This window comes from Oenanthe melanoleuca, chromosome 7 (assembly GCF_029582105.1).
Source record: "Oenanthe melanoleuca isolate GR-GAL-2019-014 chromosome 7, OMel1.0, whole genome shotgun sequence".
Lineage (NCBI taxonomy): Eukaryota > Metazoa > Chordata > Aves > Passeriformes > Muscicapidae > Oenanthe > Oenanthe melanoleuca.
The window spans coordinates 26142395-26160739 of record NC_079341.1 but is presented as its reverse complement, the minus strand read 5'-3'; the positions used below and the strand labels follow the sequence as shown (position 1 = coordinate 26160739).

Genomic DNA, 18345 nt, shown 5'->3' with positions numbered 1-18345 from the left:
CGAGCGCGTCCGTCTGCGGGTGTCCGCCAGTGGGGCGGCGGAGGCGCCCGGCCGCACGCGGACATGCAAATGCACCCTCCTCCCGCAGGGGAGCGCGCTGGTTGGCGGAGAGAGGCCGCGACCACACAGCTGTGAGGGGAGGGGGGCGTGGGGGAGCCGTCGCGTTGGAGACGGCGGGATCGGCGTTCCAATCCCCCCTCCCTCCCCCCGCAGTCGGGCGGTGAGAGCGGCCGGGGGCGCGTGTGGGTCCCCTCAGAGCGGCCCGAGGGGCCCCGCGGCCTGGGGGCTCGCGGCAGCGGCCCCGCCGCTCCCGGGGACAGTGAGGGCACCGCGGTGACGCCGGTGGGAGAGGGCACCGCTCCCTCTGCCCTTTCCCCGGCTCCGGGTGAGGTGAGGCCGCTCCCGCTGCCCGCCACGTGGGGCCGCGCTCTGGCTGCCCGGCCGGAGGTGCGCCCTGCCGGCGGAGCCGGTCCGGCTGCCCGCGGTCTCGGCAGGGAGCGCGATGGGGCTCCCTCCATGTTTGTTTCCTTTCTCAGGGGAGTCCTGCGGCTCGAGGCTTCCAGCTGGTGGTGCAGGAGCTGGGATGAAATAGTGGCGTGAGGACCTCGCGCCTTAACGTAGAAAGGAAAAGAGGCTGGACTCGATGGTGGTGTGCGCCTCTGGCTGTTCCCTATGGCAGCCACGGACCCTCAGGTCCTGGCCTTGGCTGCTCAGATCACTGAGAGCAGAGAACAGGACATCCCCCTGCTGCTGCTGAAGTTAAAGGGTAATTAATGCCGTTCCTAAAGTAAAAGGATGAGCTGGTGAGCCATGGCCAGTCCTTCTCTCGTCTGCCTCCTTAAATACAGAAGATTTTTCTGAAACCCTGTAAGGAAGGTTGATTCAGCAGCTTTTCCTGAGAGTGGCATTTGACTTGACAAAGATAAGGAGGAGGAGCTGAGGAGCAAATGGACAGAATTTTTTTCTGCCTTTCAGCTGTCACCCTGATAATGTGGGCCCTTTCAATGCTGATATCGGCAGGGATCTTACACTTGGTCAAATAATTCCAGTGCTTTTTGGGCAGAAAGCCAGGGTGGTTGTCAGTATTTATTTTTTAAATCTTAACATGAAAACAAGACCATGAGCTCCTGTGTGACTTCCCTTCTTTCCTTCTGCTGTAGAGCCACTGCTCATAGGAATGGCTGAAACAAGTCAGGTCCTGTTCTAAATTGGGATGCAATTATAAGGAAGCTATATGTTTCCCAGTGGTTGTGGTTTATCTAGCCTAGGAAATTCATACAAATGCTTCATATCCCAGGTACTGTATGTTTTGCCACTGAATATGTAGAGAGAAAATGGAAACCTAAGTTTAGCTATCCTTCCCAATTGTCATATAATCTTACAAATGAGTTGTAGCTGTAAAAGCAAAAATTGCTGGCAAAATATTTAATGCTGTTCTTAGCACTTTTACAATTACTTTAATCCTGTATTCTGTCTCTGTATACATATATTCTTCTTACATTTTAGAAAAAAACCAAACAACCTTGCACATCAGGATCTTATATTCCTCTTTGTCTCTCTCCTGTTTTCTTCCTACAGGAATTTTAAATAGTCCTTCCTTAGGATGTGAAGAATCAAATAAAATTAAGCAAGATATGTACGATTATGGTCTTACTCAGTACTGCTTGCTGGTCCTTAAGCAGGACCACTCTCAGCTGCATGGAGCCTGGGCTACTGCTGCCCAGCTAGCAGAGATACTAAGGTAAAAAAATGAAAAAAGCTAAGAAGGTTTCTTCCAGTTTTCTTTCTGTCCTTTCATCTTGCTCTTTCTCTTTTCAAGCTGTAATCCATTGGCTGCCTTCCAGAACAAGGCTTGTTGTTGAGGAAAGGCCAGGGTTAAAGTGCAGGGAGCAGTCAAGAGCAGAGGGGTCAGGCATAGCCTAATTGGTCCTTTTAAATTCATTTGCATTGTGTTTCATTGAGCTGGGGGAACTGTATGGTGGGAACAGGGTTTGTGTCAGCTTTACCTTTTTTTGTGGACAGTACTCACAGTGCAACAGTTCTTACCCAGTAATTACATAATTTTGAATTGTAGTTATTTAAAAATTTTTATTTTGTTTGCTTAAATTTCACCTTGCAAAGATCTTCAGCCTGATTGGCTCACTACTTGGCTTGACTGTACTTAAATATTTATTTAATATACCTATTTTAAGTATCTGTTTACATTTTTGAATATAATAGATGATACAGTTCATACAGACTAGATAACCTGATGTAGTGATATTGTGAGAATGGCATTGTAAATGAGAAAACTTTAAACTCAAACCCCCAGTGGTCCAATCTCAATTTTGAATGTCAGGAAAAATAATGCTTTTTAAATTTTCCTCAAGTTGTACTTAGTTTTGGCTTAACTAGGGAGTAAAATTCTAAGGCATGAAGTAATTATGTGACCATCTCTTATTTATGCCATATCTGCAGTATGAATTTTTAATGCAAGGAATTTCAGTAAGAGATGCAAGAGTTATCACCAGAGTAGTGTGATATTTAAATGATCCCCTATAAACTGTTTCAGTTGCAGATAATACTGAAATTTATTTTAGCTGTAAAAATGTCCTTTTGTAGCTAGATGAATCTCAGCTTCATGCCTAGAATTTGTTTTCCAAGGGCTTTGGTAGACAGCTTTACGTGTGTGCATTCCCAAAAAGCTAACGTAGTCTAGATAAGATGTCAGAAAGCAAAATTAATAAAAAGTCAGGAAGCCTCTTTTGTTGCACTGGTATCCGTGCTGAGTGCAGAATTGAAACAACTTACCAGTTGTAAAACATGCAGTTTCTTGTAAAAAGTCTCCCAGAAACAGCCGAGGGTTGCGGTGAGTAAAATAAGAGAGCTGAGATCTGAGGAACTGATTTCTAGCCCACATGCCTTCCTCAGTTCCAGAAAAGTTGTAGACAGGCTTGCTGAAGGTTTCATAGTATATTTTTTTTACATATTTTCACTGCCTGATGTGCACCCCCTTCATCATCAGGCTTCCTTTATCAGCTTTTTTTCTACCTTTCTATTTTGCCTTTTTTTTTTCTTGTTTATGACCACCAGAGCCCTTCCCTAGAATATGGAACAAGCCTGAACAGATTCTATGAAGCTAAAGGAGAAAGGGCCTTAGATATGTTTTTAACTGAGAAATGCCATAATAAGTAGTAATATGGTCTCCAGCCTGTGAGTGGTTGCTCTTCCTTGGAGGCAGCCACCTTGGAGCCAGTCACAGCAGTGAGCTGTAGTTTGGGGGGAATTGTCCCATGCCACTGAAGCATTTCTCTGATGACGTGACATTCATTCAAAGTTGTTCAAACAGGTCTTTGACTATTCAGGTTGATTTTTTTTCCCTTTTTTTTTTTTTTTTAAACTTCAGTCATTGTTGTGTAGGGCTAGAAGTGAAAGAAGATCCTGAGGAATTTTACAAGAAGTTTCTTCCTTCAGCTATAGACAGCCTGCTGGTTTTGGGAAAACGTTTGCAAGCACGATTTATCCGAGCAATCAAGGTATTTAAGTTTCATACTTAAAAGAGCAGAGGACACCATCAAACATTCTAAGATCATGTATTGGATAAGTAGGATATTATTGTAGAGACATGGTATGATGAAAATTTATTTTCCAGAAATTGCAGTAGCTTTTTTTATGCCTCCAACCTCTGGAGCTGAAATCTCTCATTGTGCAGCATTTACTCCTTGACTTGTGCAAAGCCACTCTGGTACCATAGGACTGTTAAGATAGTTTGGCTACACTTTTGACAAGTTTTAAAGGTAGAGGGAAGGAGTGCAATTAGAAGAAGGATTGAAGAATTGAAGCGGTATAAGAGGATAAAAAAAAGCCCTGCAAAAGACAGCATCCCAGTCACTGTAGTGTCTTAATTTTTTATATCATTAGTTCAGCCTTCATAATGACTTAGTTCTCACTAATTTTATTCAGCTTTACAAAAAATGGTTTAGGAAGTCTTAAGATTTTAAATCAGATTTGTTGAAGTTTGTTTTGTCATTCAATTTCTGTTGAATAATTGGGAAAAAATTCCAAGAATGCTCACTGCTTCTGAACTTGCACATGAAGAATGCCAAAGGCAGACTTCATGAATGTATAGATTTAAATACTTTCTCACATTTTCCTCCTTTTTTGCAGTGAAGGAGAGTTTTGCTCAGCAATGTTCCCTCATGCTACTGCAGTATTCTGAGCTCTAGAATCAGAAGGAACAAACCCCCAACAAACAAAAACCCGCGAGTAATTTAAATAACTAATTTCATGGATTCTGACAATTTCTTTTAATATCCTAATTTCTCCATACTATCTCATTTCTTGACTCACTGCCTTCTTGCACTTGGCCAAAGTTTTCCTACAAAGTAAAACAGACAATCAATTCTCAGAAAGCATCAGTGCAATAACATAGTTTCTGCTAGTCCAGTACTTGAGATGTGCATGTGGTGCTTAAGAAGGAAGCTTCCTAAAAGACATCCCAGGAGACTCTTATCCATAATATGTAATTTCCTCCATACTTTCTTATTTTGTCAGCCTACATGCTACTTGAGTCATGCTTGTGGGCAAAGATTTCTTTTGAATGCAAATGCAGTCTACGTTATAATTAGTACTTTGGCTTTTAAACTGCGTGGTCTCAGAGGTGACTGGGCACCCAGACTTGATGCTTGCTCAGTGGAATTTTGGAAATCTCACTCTACCAGTGGAGATTTGAAATTTATTCTGCTCTCTTTTGCTTTTTGTACAAGTTTTTGAAGTCAAGGGAAGTGGTGAAATAGCTCTCAGAAACTGACATGTTGCCGTAACACAGAGCAGATAATATTATGGCTTAACATATTATTGTTATTTTGTATCTCTCCTTGTCAGTATGGACCGAAAACAAAGTTAAACCTTTACTGAGGGTTGGGGCTCCAGTAGGGATCTAGGAATAGGCTTGCCAGGGTTTCATTTGTGGAGACCCAATTAATGTGAGATATATGCCCGTGTGCTTTGTAACAACATTTGTCAGCAGTGTGGCACTGTCAAAAACCCTTTTGCTGTTCCACACAACAAAATTCCAGACTTCCAGTAGTCTGTGGCTCACACTTGGAATACAGACTGGAATGTGCATTTCTCTGTGCATTCACATATTAAAACCTGAATTCCTACTGGTCATAGGGGAGCACTGGAGCACCTCTGCAGTGAAGGCTGAGAGAGATGGGGCTGTTCAGTATGGAGAAGTCTCTGAGGAGAACTTATATCACCTCCCAGTACCTAAAGGGGCTACAAGAAAGCTGGAGGGGGACTTTTTACAAGGGCATGTAGTGACAGGATAAGGGGTGATGGCTTTACACTGAAAGAGAGACATTTAAATTAGGTATTGGGAAGAAATTCTGTGCTGTCAGGGTGGTAAAATACTGGGACAGACTGCCTAGAGAAGCTATGGATGCTCCCCTCTGTGGAAGCATTCAAAGCCAGGCTCCATGAAGCTCTGAGAAATTTGGTCTACTGCAAGGTGTCCCAGCTCATGGTAATGGGGCTGGAACAAGATGGACTTTAGGTCCTTTCCAACTCTACCATTTTGTGATTGATTCTATGTTTTTTTTCCAGTCCAGTGCTATCACAGGCAATCACATGATGTAGTCTGGCAAGCAGATCAAATTTCAGCTTTATAATGGTTTGGTGTTTGCTCCCGGACCTCCAACTAGGAGGTGCTTCTGAAGCTTCACCATACCAGTTATCACCAGTTATCAGGAACCTTTTTCATTTTGACTGTGTCATTGGCTACTTTGTACCTTTTTTTATTTCCCCTTTTTTCTTAAAGTAATATATTTCCCATTTAGTGCATTAAATCTGTGATACATATTTGCTGAGCTATTATTTGTCTTATCCCTCCTATGCTGTCAAATATTTTTAAGGAGTAAACAAGATTTCTCTCTCATTGTTGTGATTATTTTTTCCCAAAAGGATGCCTTATTTTTTTAGTATGTTCAGATCTTCTTTGATCTCTGACCTCAAGGTATCATAAGTTCGGGTTTCTTTACCAGTTTTTTTTCCTAGTTTTACTAACCTCATTTGGAAATTTGGTGGAGTTTGGTCTCGAGATTCCTGAGGCATACAAACCTTCCCATGACATCAAGATGAAGTCTTTAGTAAAGATCATACACATGTTTTTACCTACTTCTCTTTTGTTTAGGAGAAAGAAAAACAAGACTTTTTACACTGGTTCCAAATAGTAACTGATGCCATCTGCTGGCTGTTCGGTGGGCATATTCAACTAGCAGCATGTGGTAAGGGAAATGTCAAGTCACAGAACACCTGAACATTTATTTATAGCAATTACAAATATCAAAATCCACTCTTAAGCTAATCTTCACCTGGTCCTCTCAATTGAAGTAGATGGTAAATCAGTCTCTTTAAGTAGTCAGCTCACAGCAATATCTAAAATGGTAAACATCCACTAAAGGGAAATACTCAAGAGTTCCCCTTCTAGTTTTTCAGAGATAAATATTTTAAATGCCATCCTGTAATTTCTCTTTGTAAGTCTGCACCTTTCAAAAATTAGTTGTTGGTTGTTTCGGGTTTTTTTTTTTTTCTAATAAGAGACAATTGATCTTTTCCTGTGTGTGATTAAAATATGCAGAAGTTTGACTAGAGTACATTGCTCACCCTTCTAAGTAGATAGAATTGAAGACAGATTTCTGAAGTTTTTTGCCATGATGGGAAATTTTACAAATATCTAACAAACTTCACTATATTTCTGATCAAAATAAGCTTTCATTTAAACTGGTATTAATCACACTGATTCTGACAAGCCGAATTTGGTTTAGTTTCTAGTATTGGACAAAAAACTAAGGATCATAACATGTGTAACTAAAAATGCACATGATAAGAAAAATTACTGAATACGTAGGCAGTGATACACTGGGATAAAAAAGATGGTGCTTTAATTACATCAGTGAACTTGCATTAAATAACCTGGGGTAATAAACTGTCAAGGTTGAGGTCCTTAACTTTTTTGGATATAGTTGTCCCAATGTTAATTCCACTATTGTTGTAAGAAAAGGGTACTATTGTAATATAAAGTAGTTTAAAGCTTTCATTCCCTGGCAACATCAGTGCCTGAGGGATGTCCATAGACAGAGAAAAAACAGGATTCAGCGTGGTTTTTGGAGATTGAAGTAGTTTAGTTATCTCAGTAAGTTTCAGTGTAAGAATTATGAATGACGAAGTTTGTTCCAGAAACAGTGTCTGGTTTTACTTACTGTGGCTTATGATGAAGTTTATTTGGTTTATGATATTTTCAAGTCTGGTTCTGATTGCATGATTTCTTGTTTGCTTGTTTTTGGTTTTCTCTGCAGTACTACAAAATGATCGCTTCCTGCAGTTGTTAATAACAGATGATGTTGAAACAGCAATTATAATGATGTCTGTGTTACACAACATTTTGAGGATCAATAGGTTAGTTGTTTTCATATAATTTTTTTTCTTAATAATACATATAAAATGTATCGCATTACTGCCTGGTGAAATAAAATATTTTTATATGGAAGCACTTTTATGCTTTATTGTTTGGGGTTTTTTCCCCCCTAGTCTTTGTAGTAGAAATTGAAAATATTAAAAAGCTGTGTTTTTAATCTTCTTAAATTGAGGGAGTGGTAATTGGTTAATTGAAACAGTACTGCCTGGATCAAATTCCTGGTCCAGCTAGCTGTGCATCTAGCTAGCTGTGCTTTCTGTATATAGCCTGCCATAGCTAAAAATAAGTCACTGTTAGTAAGCTCATGTTTTTTAATTTACACTTCTGTCCCACTCCTCTTTTTTTTTCTTTATTCTTTTTAAAGTTCTGTCTTGCTTCAAGTTGAAGAAGAGACCCTTCACTCTGTTTTGGATGAACTTGTTTATAAGCTTTCCTCTACCACCAATCCTGCTGTAGGAAGTGCTGCCACAAAACTGCTGTTGTTAGTGGCAAAATTTTGCAAACAGCTTGTGCAGTTATTCACAGCTCGCTACAAAGGTTTGTACATATGCATGGGACCAATCACTGAGCCTCCTCTTACATTCCCAGTGAAAATGAAAAAACAGAAGTTTCCTATTGTGGTTCAATAACTCTCTAGGTGAAAACTGCAATGCTATGTTGCTTTGTGGATTTTTTTTTCCTTTTATTAATTTTCATTGCAGTTTAAGGTACTGCACCTCTTTCTGTTTCCTAGGTTTATTTTCTTCTGTGTACTGAGGACTCAGCATGTGGCAACTTGTCTTTTAAAGCTGTTGTTTGTCACTTCCAACCTGATGGGCTTTTACTTCTTTCTGTTTCCTTGTGCATATTGGTTATTGAGGGATCCACTGGCAGGGTGCCTGTACTGCCACAGTCAGAAAGCCCTGTGTCACATCTGCCACAGCAGTGTCTTCTGCACCAGATATTCTTTGATAAGATTATGCAATGACACTCAAAGATGGCTGATGGTCTTCAGCTCTCAGGCTCTTTGCACATAGAATCAGATTTGATTTGTTGATTCACAGTTTGTTGCTTTGAAAGCCTGAAAAGAAAAATTCACGTTAGCGAATTAGCTTCTTCTCTTTCTCCTAGGATTAAAAGGGCTTTTAAGTAAACAGTGGACTGGCAAAGGATTTGATAGGGAGGTCAATCAACTCTTGGATTTACTGTATTTGGAACAATCCAGTGGAAAAGGAGGAATGCAGGTGATGAAGTTTAATGTGACTTTCAGATGTGAAATCCTATTTAGATGTGAAATCCTATTTAAATGTGATTTGTGTACGTTTAGAATGGATTTACTATATCACTTTGTAGCTACTTTTCAAAACCTGTGTTACTATTTCACTATGCTAATTTTTAATTGTTTTTTGAATTTATTTTATTGTGTTTTTTCTAAAACATAAAAATTTGCTCAGCCATTAAGATATGGGGCTGTGACTCAAGCGATTGACTTTCTGTGCAGATTCACTAAAGATTTCAATGTAGCTATAGGGGAAAAATAATTAATTCTTTTGCTAATTAAAAAATTTAAATAACTGCATCTGCTTTTCTCACATCAGTGTTACAAATTTAGGTCTCTGAATTCTAGGCAGCATTTACATAGAACTAAGTCATATGCAGAAAATGTGCAGTAAGAACACCACCTGGACTATGTTCCAAATAAGAGACAATGTGTGTTTCATGAGCATCTTTAAAAAATTTGCATGTAGGTTTCTCAGAGACAATACTTCAATGAAAATCAGTTATGTTTGCAGAGTCCTGCTTTCATCTTCAACAGAGCAGGGTGTTTTGTGATTTGGTTTGTTTGTGGCTTTTTAAAAAAATCTATTTGAGAATAGAATTGATTATTTTTCATGTTTGCATTTCTGTGACTTCTGATCATACTGCAAATGTAACATTTTTCCTGCTGCTCATTCTCCAAATGTGTCTTTCTGTCCTCTCTAGTGTAGGTATTTTGATTGAATCACCATTTGAAATATCGAGTGCTTCAGATGTTTTAAATACAAATTTCTAATATATATACATTTATTTGTGCTGTAGATTCATTTGTTTATCACAGAGAGCATCAATATAGGTGATCAGATTAGCTGCTTTTAGGGCAAGTATAGAGTTCATGATAATAACTGTCTTGTAAGACCTTAAATTCCCCAGTTTGATGCATTTGAAAACTGATGGGGTTTGGCAAAATGTTGAGATTGTCCAATTATGCATGCAGTTATAAAGTGATTTTATAAATATTCTACCAACTGTTTTATTAATTTCAGAAGCAGCATCAAGCAGCTTGTAAAATCCAGGCAGCATGGCGGGGATTTCAGACAAGGAAAAGGCTGAAAAAGCTACCCCAAGCAGTGATCACTTTACAGAGAAGCTTCAGGTAAATAGTATGACTTTGTGAAAAACAGTAAAGTATGAAGGTTTGGGTTGGACTGGGTTTTCTCAAGTCACAAAGGAAGAGGAAAAGTTTAGGTCATCTAATTCAATGTCCCGTTTGAAGCAGGCCCTGCCTCAAAATGGGATCTCTGGATGCTCAGGGCCACATCCAGTGTTAGAGGTCTCCAAGGATGGAGATCCTACCATCTAACTTAATCCTTGTCCTTGTGCTGGATGATTTGCCTTGTGAGGAATTCTTCCATTACAGGCAGTGGGAATTTCCTTGTTGCACTCTTTATCACCTCTTGCCTCTTGTGTTTTTTCTGAGCACCCCTGTGAGTCTGGCTGTGTCTGCTCTGTAATACTTCTTTAGGTAGAGATTTGCCTTTCTTTAGGCTGAACTGGTTCACAGTTAACTTGACACAAAATTGCTCTGTAAATTACAGTGGAGCTATCATGGAGCTTTTACATCCCAGAGTACTGCAGAAACCAAGGCCCACAGTGCTTGCAAGACCTTGTTCTTCATTAATTTTTCAATCTTTGGCTCTCAGAAGTAGAGTTACTTCAGTGACCTAGAAATAGTATCCTCTGCCTTGGAGCAGCAGAGAAGGAGGAAGCTATGTAAATAATGCTTGTTTTACTTGAATTAGATTGCAGCAGTACTGTTAGCACATCTTAGGCTAACTGTTCTGAGAAATTTAGTTTGAATTTAACATAGGTTAAGGGGTATAAATCAAGAGCAGACTCCACATCAAGGTTTTTCAAGCTTTTTTTTTTCAGATTGATCATTACTGTGTCAAAAGTAGATCTTATAAATCACTGTCAAATCACATTGCATTGTGACCAAAGTAATAGAAGCAAACAACTCTGCTTTATTGTCTAGATTGGCCTTAAGAGGATATTGGAATATCTAAGGTGTAATCTTTAAATTCTGAAACATTTGTGGGGGCAAGCAGTGTGTCTGTTGAGGGCTACTGGTCACTGCACTTTTGTGCAGCAGTCAGACATTCTTGTCACTCCTTTTTACTCTACCATACACTTGAAGCCAATATTTCTTCCCTCATAAGGTACCTTGCAAGCCTTCAAGCCAAACTTATAGCCCAGAAAATTTGGATGATAGGCTAAGATGTGACATGGAAACGCAGCAGGGAAAGGGTGGTGAGACTCTCAGCAATGACCAAGCTGCTTGACTCCCTTGTGTCATATTTTCAATATTGTAAGCATTAGTGTGTGCCTTTTAAGTAGTTTTAGAGTAATTTAAATGGACTTTTGAAAGTGTTAGTTTAATATTGAGAGGAATGGAAACTTATTAATATCCTTACAGTTGTGTGTGTTCATGGTTCACTCAGTCCCAGTGTACTGAGCAAATACAGTAACTGTACAGTGCCAGTGTTGGTTTTCTTCTGTCTACGTCAAAGCATTACACTGAAAAATGTGTTTGGAACACTGTCAACACAACTTTAGAAGGGCTTTTAAGAGGACTTTTTAATTTTTAGCAGACAGGTCCTGGTTATGGTTACATTTATTTTAGAACAAGTGTGGTTAAATATTGCCGAGATTGAAACTCCAAACTTTGCTCACCTGCAGCTGCAGAGGAAGATATTAAACTCTGCAATTTATAAACTTTTGAAATTGTGGTTTCAGAAATGTTTCCTCAGTGAATGTTAAAGCCTGTAGTCTCTCCTTGAAGCTAGTTCACTATTACATAGATAATTGTAGGACATTTAAAATGGCAATAATTTTTATTAATAATGCATCAAAAACGAAACCATTTTACATTTCTAAAGAGATGACAGAGGGAGGCTGCTCTGTGCCATGAACTGCAGAAGGAAGCTCGGATCTTACTCTGTATATGTTTTACTTTAGTTCAGAGGCAGTTCCCTGTGACAGTGTGGTCTTATGCAAGCAAATATATCTTAACATTAGGAGAAACAGAGGATGAATGTGTTTTGCAGACTAGGAAAGAATCAGTATTAAAGAATCATTTAAATATGTGACAGACACTCTTGGTTCCACATGTACATCTGAGAAGTTCATGAAACATTTTTGTAGTTTTCAGCCTACTGAAACTGATAAAAATTGATGGGCAAAGTTTTATAGTTTTATCAAGAAAATGTGATCAAAACTCTTTTTTGATCCTGTGACTTCATTTGCCTTAGAAATATAATATTTTGATTAAAATATTAATTACCTGAATTAAAAAATTTAAAATTTACAGCTCTAATTTGCAGAAATGTGTGGACAACAGTTTCCATCCCAATCTCTCCCAAACCAGTTTTGTTTGTAAAATGAAAGTATGGTTGGTGGAAAAATTATAGCTCAATTTATACTAGAGATGGGAAACACAAATAACTCATTAATACTGTGAGTCTAAAGGTATGTGCCGTACAATAGCAGCATTGGTGGACGTTAGTTCTAGTCGGACATTTTGTGTGGACATTTTCCTTCTCTGTCATTCTTCAATCTCTGCTCTGTCCATTGGTTTTCTTTCCTAGTTCTTAAAGCATTTCTTTCATTGTCCCCAGAAAAGTGCTAGAGGAAAGCAGCTGTGGGCCCAGTGAGGGTACTCAGGTCTTGAGAGGGGAAGTGATTTTGCTGCAGTAGGATCAGAGAAGTCCCATTGTTACCTTGTTGTGGGGTAAAGTTGTACATTCTCAAGTCCTAAGCTGCTAAGAGGTTGGATCCATTGGGATGAGAAGGGGCAGTGAGGGAAGGGGAAGCTTTAGTTTACACCTCCTCATACTTCACTGAGACCACAGCCAAGTGGTCTCACTAATTATTAGTATTGATACATCAGTATATTAAGTATTTTATGTTAGACTCTATATTGATATGTTGCTGTATATTTCATTGATGTACATGTTGTTATTAGCTTAAATGCTTCAGAGCCAGTTGCTGAGTTTTCAACTGTCTCATCTGTGAAACTTCTGCTGCAGGTTTTTCAATGCATAGCAGGGCAACTTCATAACATCAAATCCAGAATAGATCAGGAAGAATTTGCAAGAAAATTCTTTCCTAGTGTTCTCTAACAAAGTTGATGAACCAAATGTGTCAGTCTGCATTTCCTGGAGAAAAAAAAGCCTCCAAAATTAAGAATTGAGGCTTGGTAGCCAACATTCTGATCTACTCTTGCAGTCAGTACAAAAAAAATTACATGTACTGTGGGAAGCATGCTCATGGATGGACTGGAAAAGGTACATACTGGAGCAGATGGCTAATGTTGCTTTACCTCTTCAGCAGATGATAGAATCAAAATTTTTGTTTTAGTTCATTCTGGCTGTGAATGTCCCACATGAAGCATCATTCCCTTCAGAGTCCTTAGAATGTTATCCTAAGTAAATTTTTTACTTTGATTTCATAGAGTGTTTCAGAGTTTTTCATGGCTATAGATAGTGTAGTAATTTGTTCGTTTGCAGAAGACTTGTCATTGCTTGGTGTCATTCTGCAGCCAACAGCTGGCATAGCAGATTGTTTTATGGATTTTCTTTCTCTATGCTGGACTACTTAACACAAAGAAAAAGAGAGACACTTTAAAGAAATGTACAACTTAAGGTAATTATCGTATTTGTGTATTGCAGAGCTAAACGGGAACAGGAGCTGCAGCATTTAACAAAACAGAAGGAAGATGAAGCTCTAAAACTGCAAATGCAACTTCAGAGACAGAGGGCCATGAGACTCTTCCATGAACGACAGCTGGCCTTACTGGAAGTTGTCCATGCCAGTATGACTTATATTAAACTATAGCAGAAGATTAAAGTGTCTGGGTCTCCTTAGGAACAATTTCCCCAAATCTGTTTCCCAATCTTGCATGTCTATTTGCACTGTAGTCTTACAGTGCAGTCTTACTGTCTCTTCTCCTGACCCAATTATCTGAAAGAGAATGTGCTAATTCCCCCAGGGCTCAGTAACTACTGATCAAGATCTGCTGCCTTCAAAATGGTGCAGGAGAAAGGGAGAGCCAGTTTTCTTGTGTTACAAAGCTCCATTTCAGCTATGATCTGCAAGACCTGACCCACAGCTAGGACACCTTGGGGAAAGAGGGCTTCTAACTGATAGCACCCAAGGTTTTTTGGTACTATCGAGTTTGGGGATTAACAATGTAAATTGTTAAGAGAACCTAACCCACAGTCTTGTAACTGGATTTTTGTTACCTTTGTAGGTCAGGTGAATAAATACATGCAGGAAATGGAGGAGAAATCAGCATTAACTATCCAGAGATTCTGGCGAGGGTATAGAGCAAGAAGAATTTTTCATCAGCAGAAACAATCTCTTAAGGAGCATAAGGCAGCTATCATCATTCAGAGAGCAGTAAGTATTTATACTTTATTCTAACAGTAGATAAGACTGAGTGGATTATTGTGAAGACTCATAAAACTCTGTTTATTCTCTTACTGTCAATGTAGCCATAATTTATTTAAAAATTACTCAGGGGTGATAGTCTGGAGCCACAAGTTGCTTTAAAGGGTTAAATCTTGTACAGGCTACAAAGCCTAATACAGTCTTGTAACTAAAATATAAAAGCTGCTTCTTTGAAACCCAGGATTGGAATGCTACCATACTACAGATGAGTCAGTAACTTATTATGAGTGTTGTTACTTACTATTTAGTGTTCATGCTGACCTTGTACGTTGTCTTTTCAACATCATAGCTGCATTTAGACTTCAACAGATGCAGTGCTGAAACACTTTCACTGATTGTTTACAAATAAGGTGGGAAGACAAACTTCCTCTCTGTGATCATCATATTCTCATATGTTCCTTACAAAGGCTTGTAAATTCTTGGAGAAACGAAGAAAGAGGAGACCTCTCTCTCCTTGGAAAGAACCCAAGGGACTGACTGATGAGCAGAGACTAGCTTTGCAGCAGAAGGTGGATGACTACATCAAATTGCATCCGGTCTGTTTCTTAGTCATTTCATAATTTGCATTAATGATGCAATATAAAATACTGTAGGGATGAAATATATTCAGCTTCATAAATTATGATCATGATAATCCATTTGAGGTATATAAGTATTAACCCTGCTTGCTTGACAGCAAGGCACTAGGATATTGGGGATTTCAACCATTAATCTAATAAAAAGTGTCAAAGCAAACTGTAATTGGAAAATTTATAGACATGATGATGGATAATTTTGAAGAGAGTTGCAGAGGAAGCAAAATTATGAAGTTAACAATTATGAACAGCATATTTGCATTCCTTGTTTAGGCATTATTCTGCCCCGAGAAGTTTTAAAATAACAAGCTCCTAATGGTAACAAACTTATTTTCCTTCAGGCTTCCCAAATGTCAGAAGAAACAAGTAAGGAATTGCATATGCAGGCTCAGGCAAAGCTGGCACAGTTCCTGTTGAGGAGCAGGCTGGATCAGAGAGCAGCGCAGCGGAGAGAGGCTTTACTGGCTCAGGTCAACACTGATGTGGAGCTGCTAATGAGTATGTGACTGCTCTGCTCATGGCTTTGATTACCATTTGGATTAAACCAATTAAGAGGGAAAATTAGAGTGAGCAGTGGCAAGGCCTCATTTCAAAACTGAAATATCTTTCTTCCTTTGCCATATGCCTTATCTTGAGATCTAGGCTTTGTTAGAGATTATGCAAGTGCTGTTGTAGGTTAAAGATAAACACCTGTTTTTCAAGGAGTATCATATTTTTCTGCTGAAAGTATCTCTGATATGTTCACAAGAAAAGCAATGACCCTATAACAGGCATTAGAATTTCTTAAAAGGGGGTCTCACACAACCTGTTCGCCTGCATTGGTTTTGCTTGGGTTTATTTTCTTGTGTTCTAAGTAAGCTGCTGGTTAAAAGACTCCCACCCCTTCCAGATAAAGAGGGAAATCTTTGAGCTGTGAATTCCATGTTTTTATTTTCTCTGGCCTGGCTACAGAATTCACTACTCTGCTATCCTAATTCCAGACAAGTGGCTGTATAAAAGAGCAAGAGTAGCAAACTGCAGCCACCAGAGAGCACCCAAGCCAGGCAGAATTCAGCAAGTTACTGAATTCCATTATTTAGTCTGTCACGTGCTGTGTCACTGCAGCTCATCACTCCCTGAGCAGGCAAATCAGCAACACACTCTTACACTGTGATGGGTCCCCCAAGCAGGGAAACCACAGTGCTGCTGCACCAGAGCAGTGGGAACACCGTGCTGATGTCACCTTGTACCAGGTGTGCTGATCCACATCAGTTACCAGGAGATCCTCTGAGGTTATACTTCCACAAGAAGGCATTTTGGTGGATGCCAACTCTGCACCTGAAAGAAGTAGTCCTTCTTTCCCTTTTCTTCTTTCTATCCCATTATGTATTTTTTTTTTTTTTTAGATTAGCCTTTCTTTGAATTGCCTCTTCAATCAGATTTGATCTATCATGTAGTCACAAAATTGCAATGCCAGCACAGGGAAAGGAGTGACCTAGGACAGTGGGAAGTGGGAGGGTTGTGTTCCTTTTCTTTTTATTTTTTAAATACTCAAGAAACCACAAACAAAATACAGAAAACTTTTCTCCTTGTTCTTGCAGATGCTCCAGGTTTAGCAGAGACCACAGAAAAAGATCTTGGTGCCTTTATGAGTCGATCAATCCCTGTAGCTACCAAGGCAAGACAAACCCACAACACTATGCTAAAATACACTCATTGGCCATGGTGGAAGAAGCTTGGAGATGAGCTTATGGAGGATGATGTAATTCCTGATGATGCCATAAACACAGAACTGGAAACACTCTTTATTGGAGGAAGGAAATCCTCTTAGGTAACAAGCGGGAGAATTTCATATTCAACAAGAGTCATATCTAGCACTATGCACTCACTTGTGTATGTTTTTAAGGAAGGAAAACATTCGAAAGAGACTGAAAAAGACCAAGGCCTTATTTTAGTGCATTTTACTTAGTAAGAATCCTTTCCTGTACATCAACAGTTGGATCCTATTGATCATGCTGTTGCAAATAGGATTTAAATACTGTAATTGTAAATGAACTTATTTTGTAATTTGTATCACTTTAAAATTAAGTTCATAACCTTTGGCTTTTCTTCACACTTATTATTGACATTGGGATGCATAAAGAATCTGGCAGTTCTAAAAGCCTGGGATTTTATAGCAAAACATTTTATCAGGTGATGTGCTCTGAAATAAAGATATGTCCAGAACAAACCAAGACACCAATAGGAAATCATGCAAACACAAGGAAGGCTGGGTGCTTTCTCTGTATTTCTCCCAGACTACCTGTCCTTGCTTCCACCCACTCTGGAGGTTTCCTTTTGTTTGAGTTTTTCCAGCAGCATTTTGCTCATCTATTAAGACTTCCTAGTGTTTTTGCCTGACTTCCTTTTTGTTAGGATGCACTGCTCCTGAGCTTGGAGAAGGTGATTCTTGAATATTAAGCAGTTTGCTTGGGCCCTCCAGGGCTTTATCCCAGGGTACTGCACCAAGCAGGTACCTGAAGAAGCCAGTCTGCTCTCCTGAAGTCCAAGGTAAGTGAGCTTGCTGTGCACCTTCCTTGCCACCCCTGAACTCCATCACTCCATGGTTAATGCAGCAAAGGCTGCCCTTGGGCTTCGTGTTCCTAACCAGCCCCTCCTTGTAGATGAGGACAAGGTCCAACATTTCTGGACCTCTCCTTTTTGGTTCCTCTATGTCTTGGAGAAGGAAGTAATCAGCAGTGCATTCTGGGAACCTCCTGGGTTGCCTGTTCCCTCGGTGTTGTACTCTAACAGGTATTGGGGTGGTTGAAGTCCCGCATGAGGACTGGGACTTGTGAACGTGAGGCTGTTCCTGTCTGTCTGTAGAGGTTGTTATCAGCTCAGTCTTCCTGTTTGGGCAGTTTGAAGCAAACCCCTACTATAAAGTCACCAGTCCCTGCCCTCCCTTTAATCCTGACCCATAAACTCTCAGCCAATGTGACCACTTGGACTATCAGCTCTGTCTTCTTAAATCATGCAGAAGTTGCTTCCAACCAAGAGCTGAAGGGTGCTGCCTACTGATGTGTCTGGAACAGGAATTTGAGACTGTGCTAATGCCATAGCTACCTTTGCTATTTTTCAGGTGAAAGGCCAGAGTCTTCAAAGTTAGATCTTGCCTCACTGCAAAGAGGAAAAAGTGCCGTGGTTTCTGCTGGTTATATGTGGGCAGCAGTATTGGTTCAGCATGTTTGTTTTCCATTCTCTCTGGAAGGCTTTGAGTTTTAATTTTAGTGGAGATGAATGGAAAACAAATAAATAGAAACAGTGGGCGGAAGACCAAGCCCATTCAGATGCAGCTGATACATGGAAATTAATAACTGGATGGCTGCCAGGAGGAAGAGCTGTGCTCTGTGTTAACTTTTTTTCACAGAGCTGTGATTTGGAATGCACTGAAGGGGCTCACAATTCCTTTCTTGGACAGTTAACTGATGGAACAATCCATTAAGTATTTGCTAGGGCAATTGCAGGTGTCTGTTGAGGTGCACAGCTCTGCTGTGTTAGTTTTGAGCCATGTGCATAACAAGACAGGTGCCCTATGACTACAAAAGC

General features: G+C 39.7%; 1 protein-coding gene across 1 annotated transcript; it reads left to right on the top strand.

Annotated features, from left to right (window-relative positions):
- Positions 1-14: 14 nt before the first annotated feature.
- Positions 15-16991, top strand: IQCB1 (IQ motif containing B1). Its single transcript, XM_056496886.1, has 14 exons — positions 15-390; positions 537-766; positions 1579-1741; positions 3386-3515; positions 6173-6266; positions 7338-7437; positions 7821-7993; positions 8567-8679; positions 9739-9848; positions 13423-13565; positions 14004-14152; positions 14611-14739; positions 15120-15276; positions 16359-16991. The coding sequence occupies exons 2-14, from the start codon at positions 673-675 to the stop codon at positions 16586-16588; spliced, it is 1785 nt and encodes a 594-aa protein (XP_056352861.1). The 5' UTR covers positions 15-390; positions 537-672; the 3' UTR covers positions 16589-16991.
- Positions 16992-18345: the final 1354 nt, after the last annotated feature.

What these genes read in the sequence shown, in the direction of transcription:
- IQCB1 (XM_056496886.1), top strand. Translation starts at nt 673, where the DNA reads ATGGCAGCCACGGACCCTCAGGTCCTGGCCTTGGCTGCTCAGATCACT. An exon ending in GTGGAAAAGGAGGAATGCAG is followed by an intron (nt 8,680 to 9,738) that starts GTGATGAAGTTT and finishes TATTAATTTCAG; the next exon opens with AAGCAGCATCAAGCAGCTTG. An exon ending in ACTGGAAGTTGTCCATGCCA is followed by an intron (nt 13,566 to 14,003) that starts GTATGACTTATA and finishes TTACCTTTGTAG; the next exon opens with GTCAGGTGAATAAATACATG.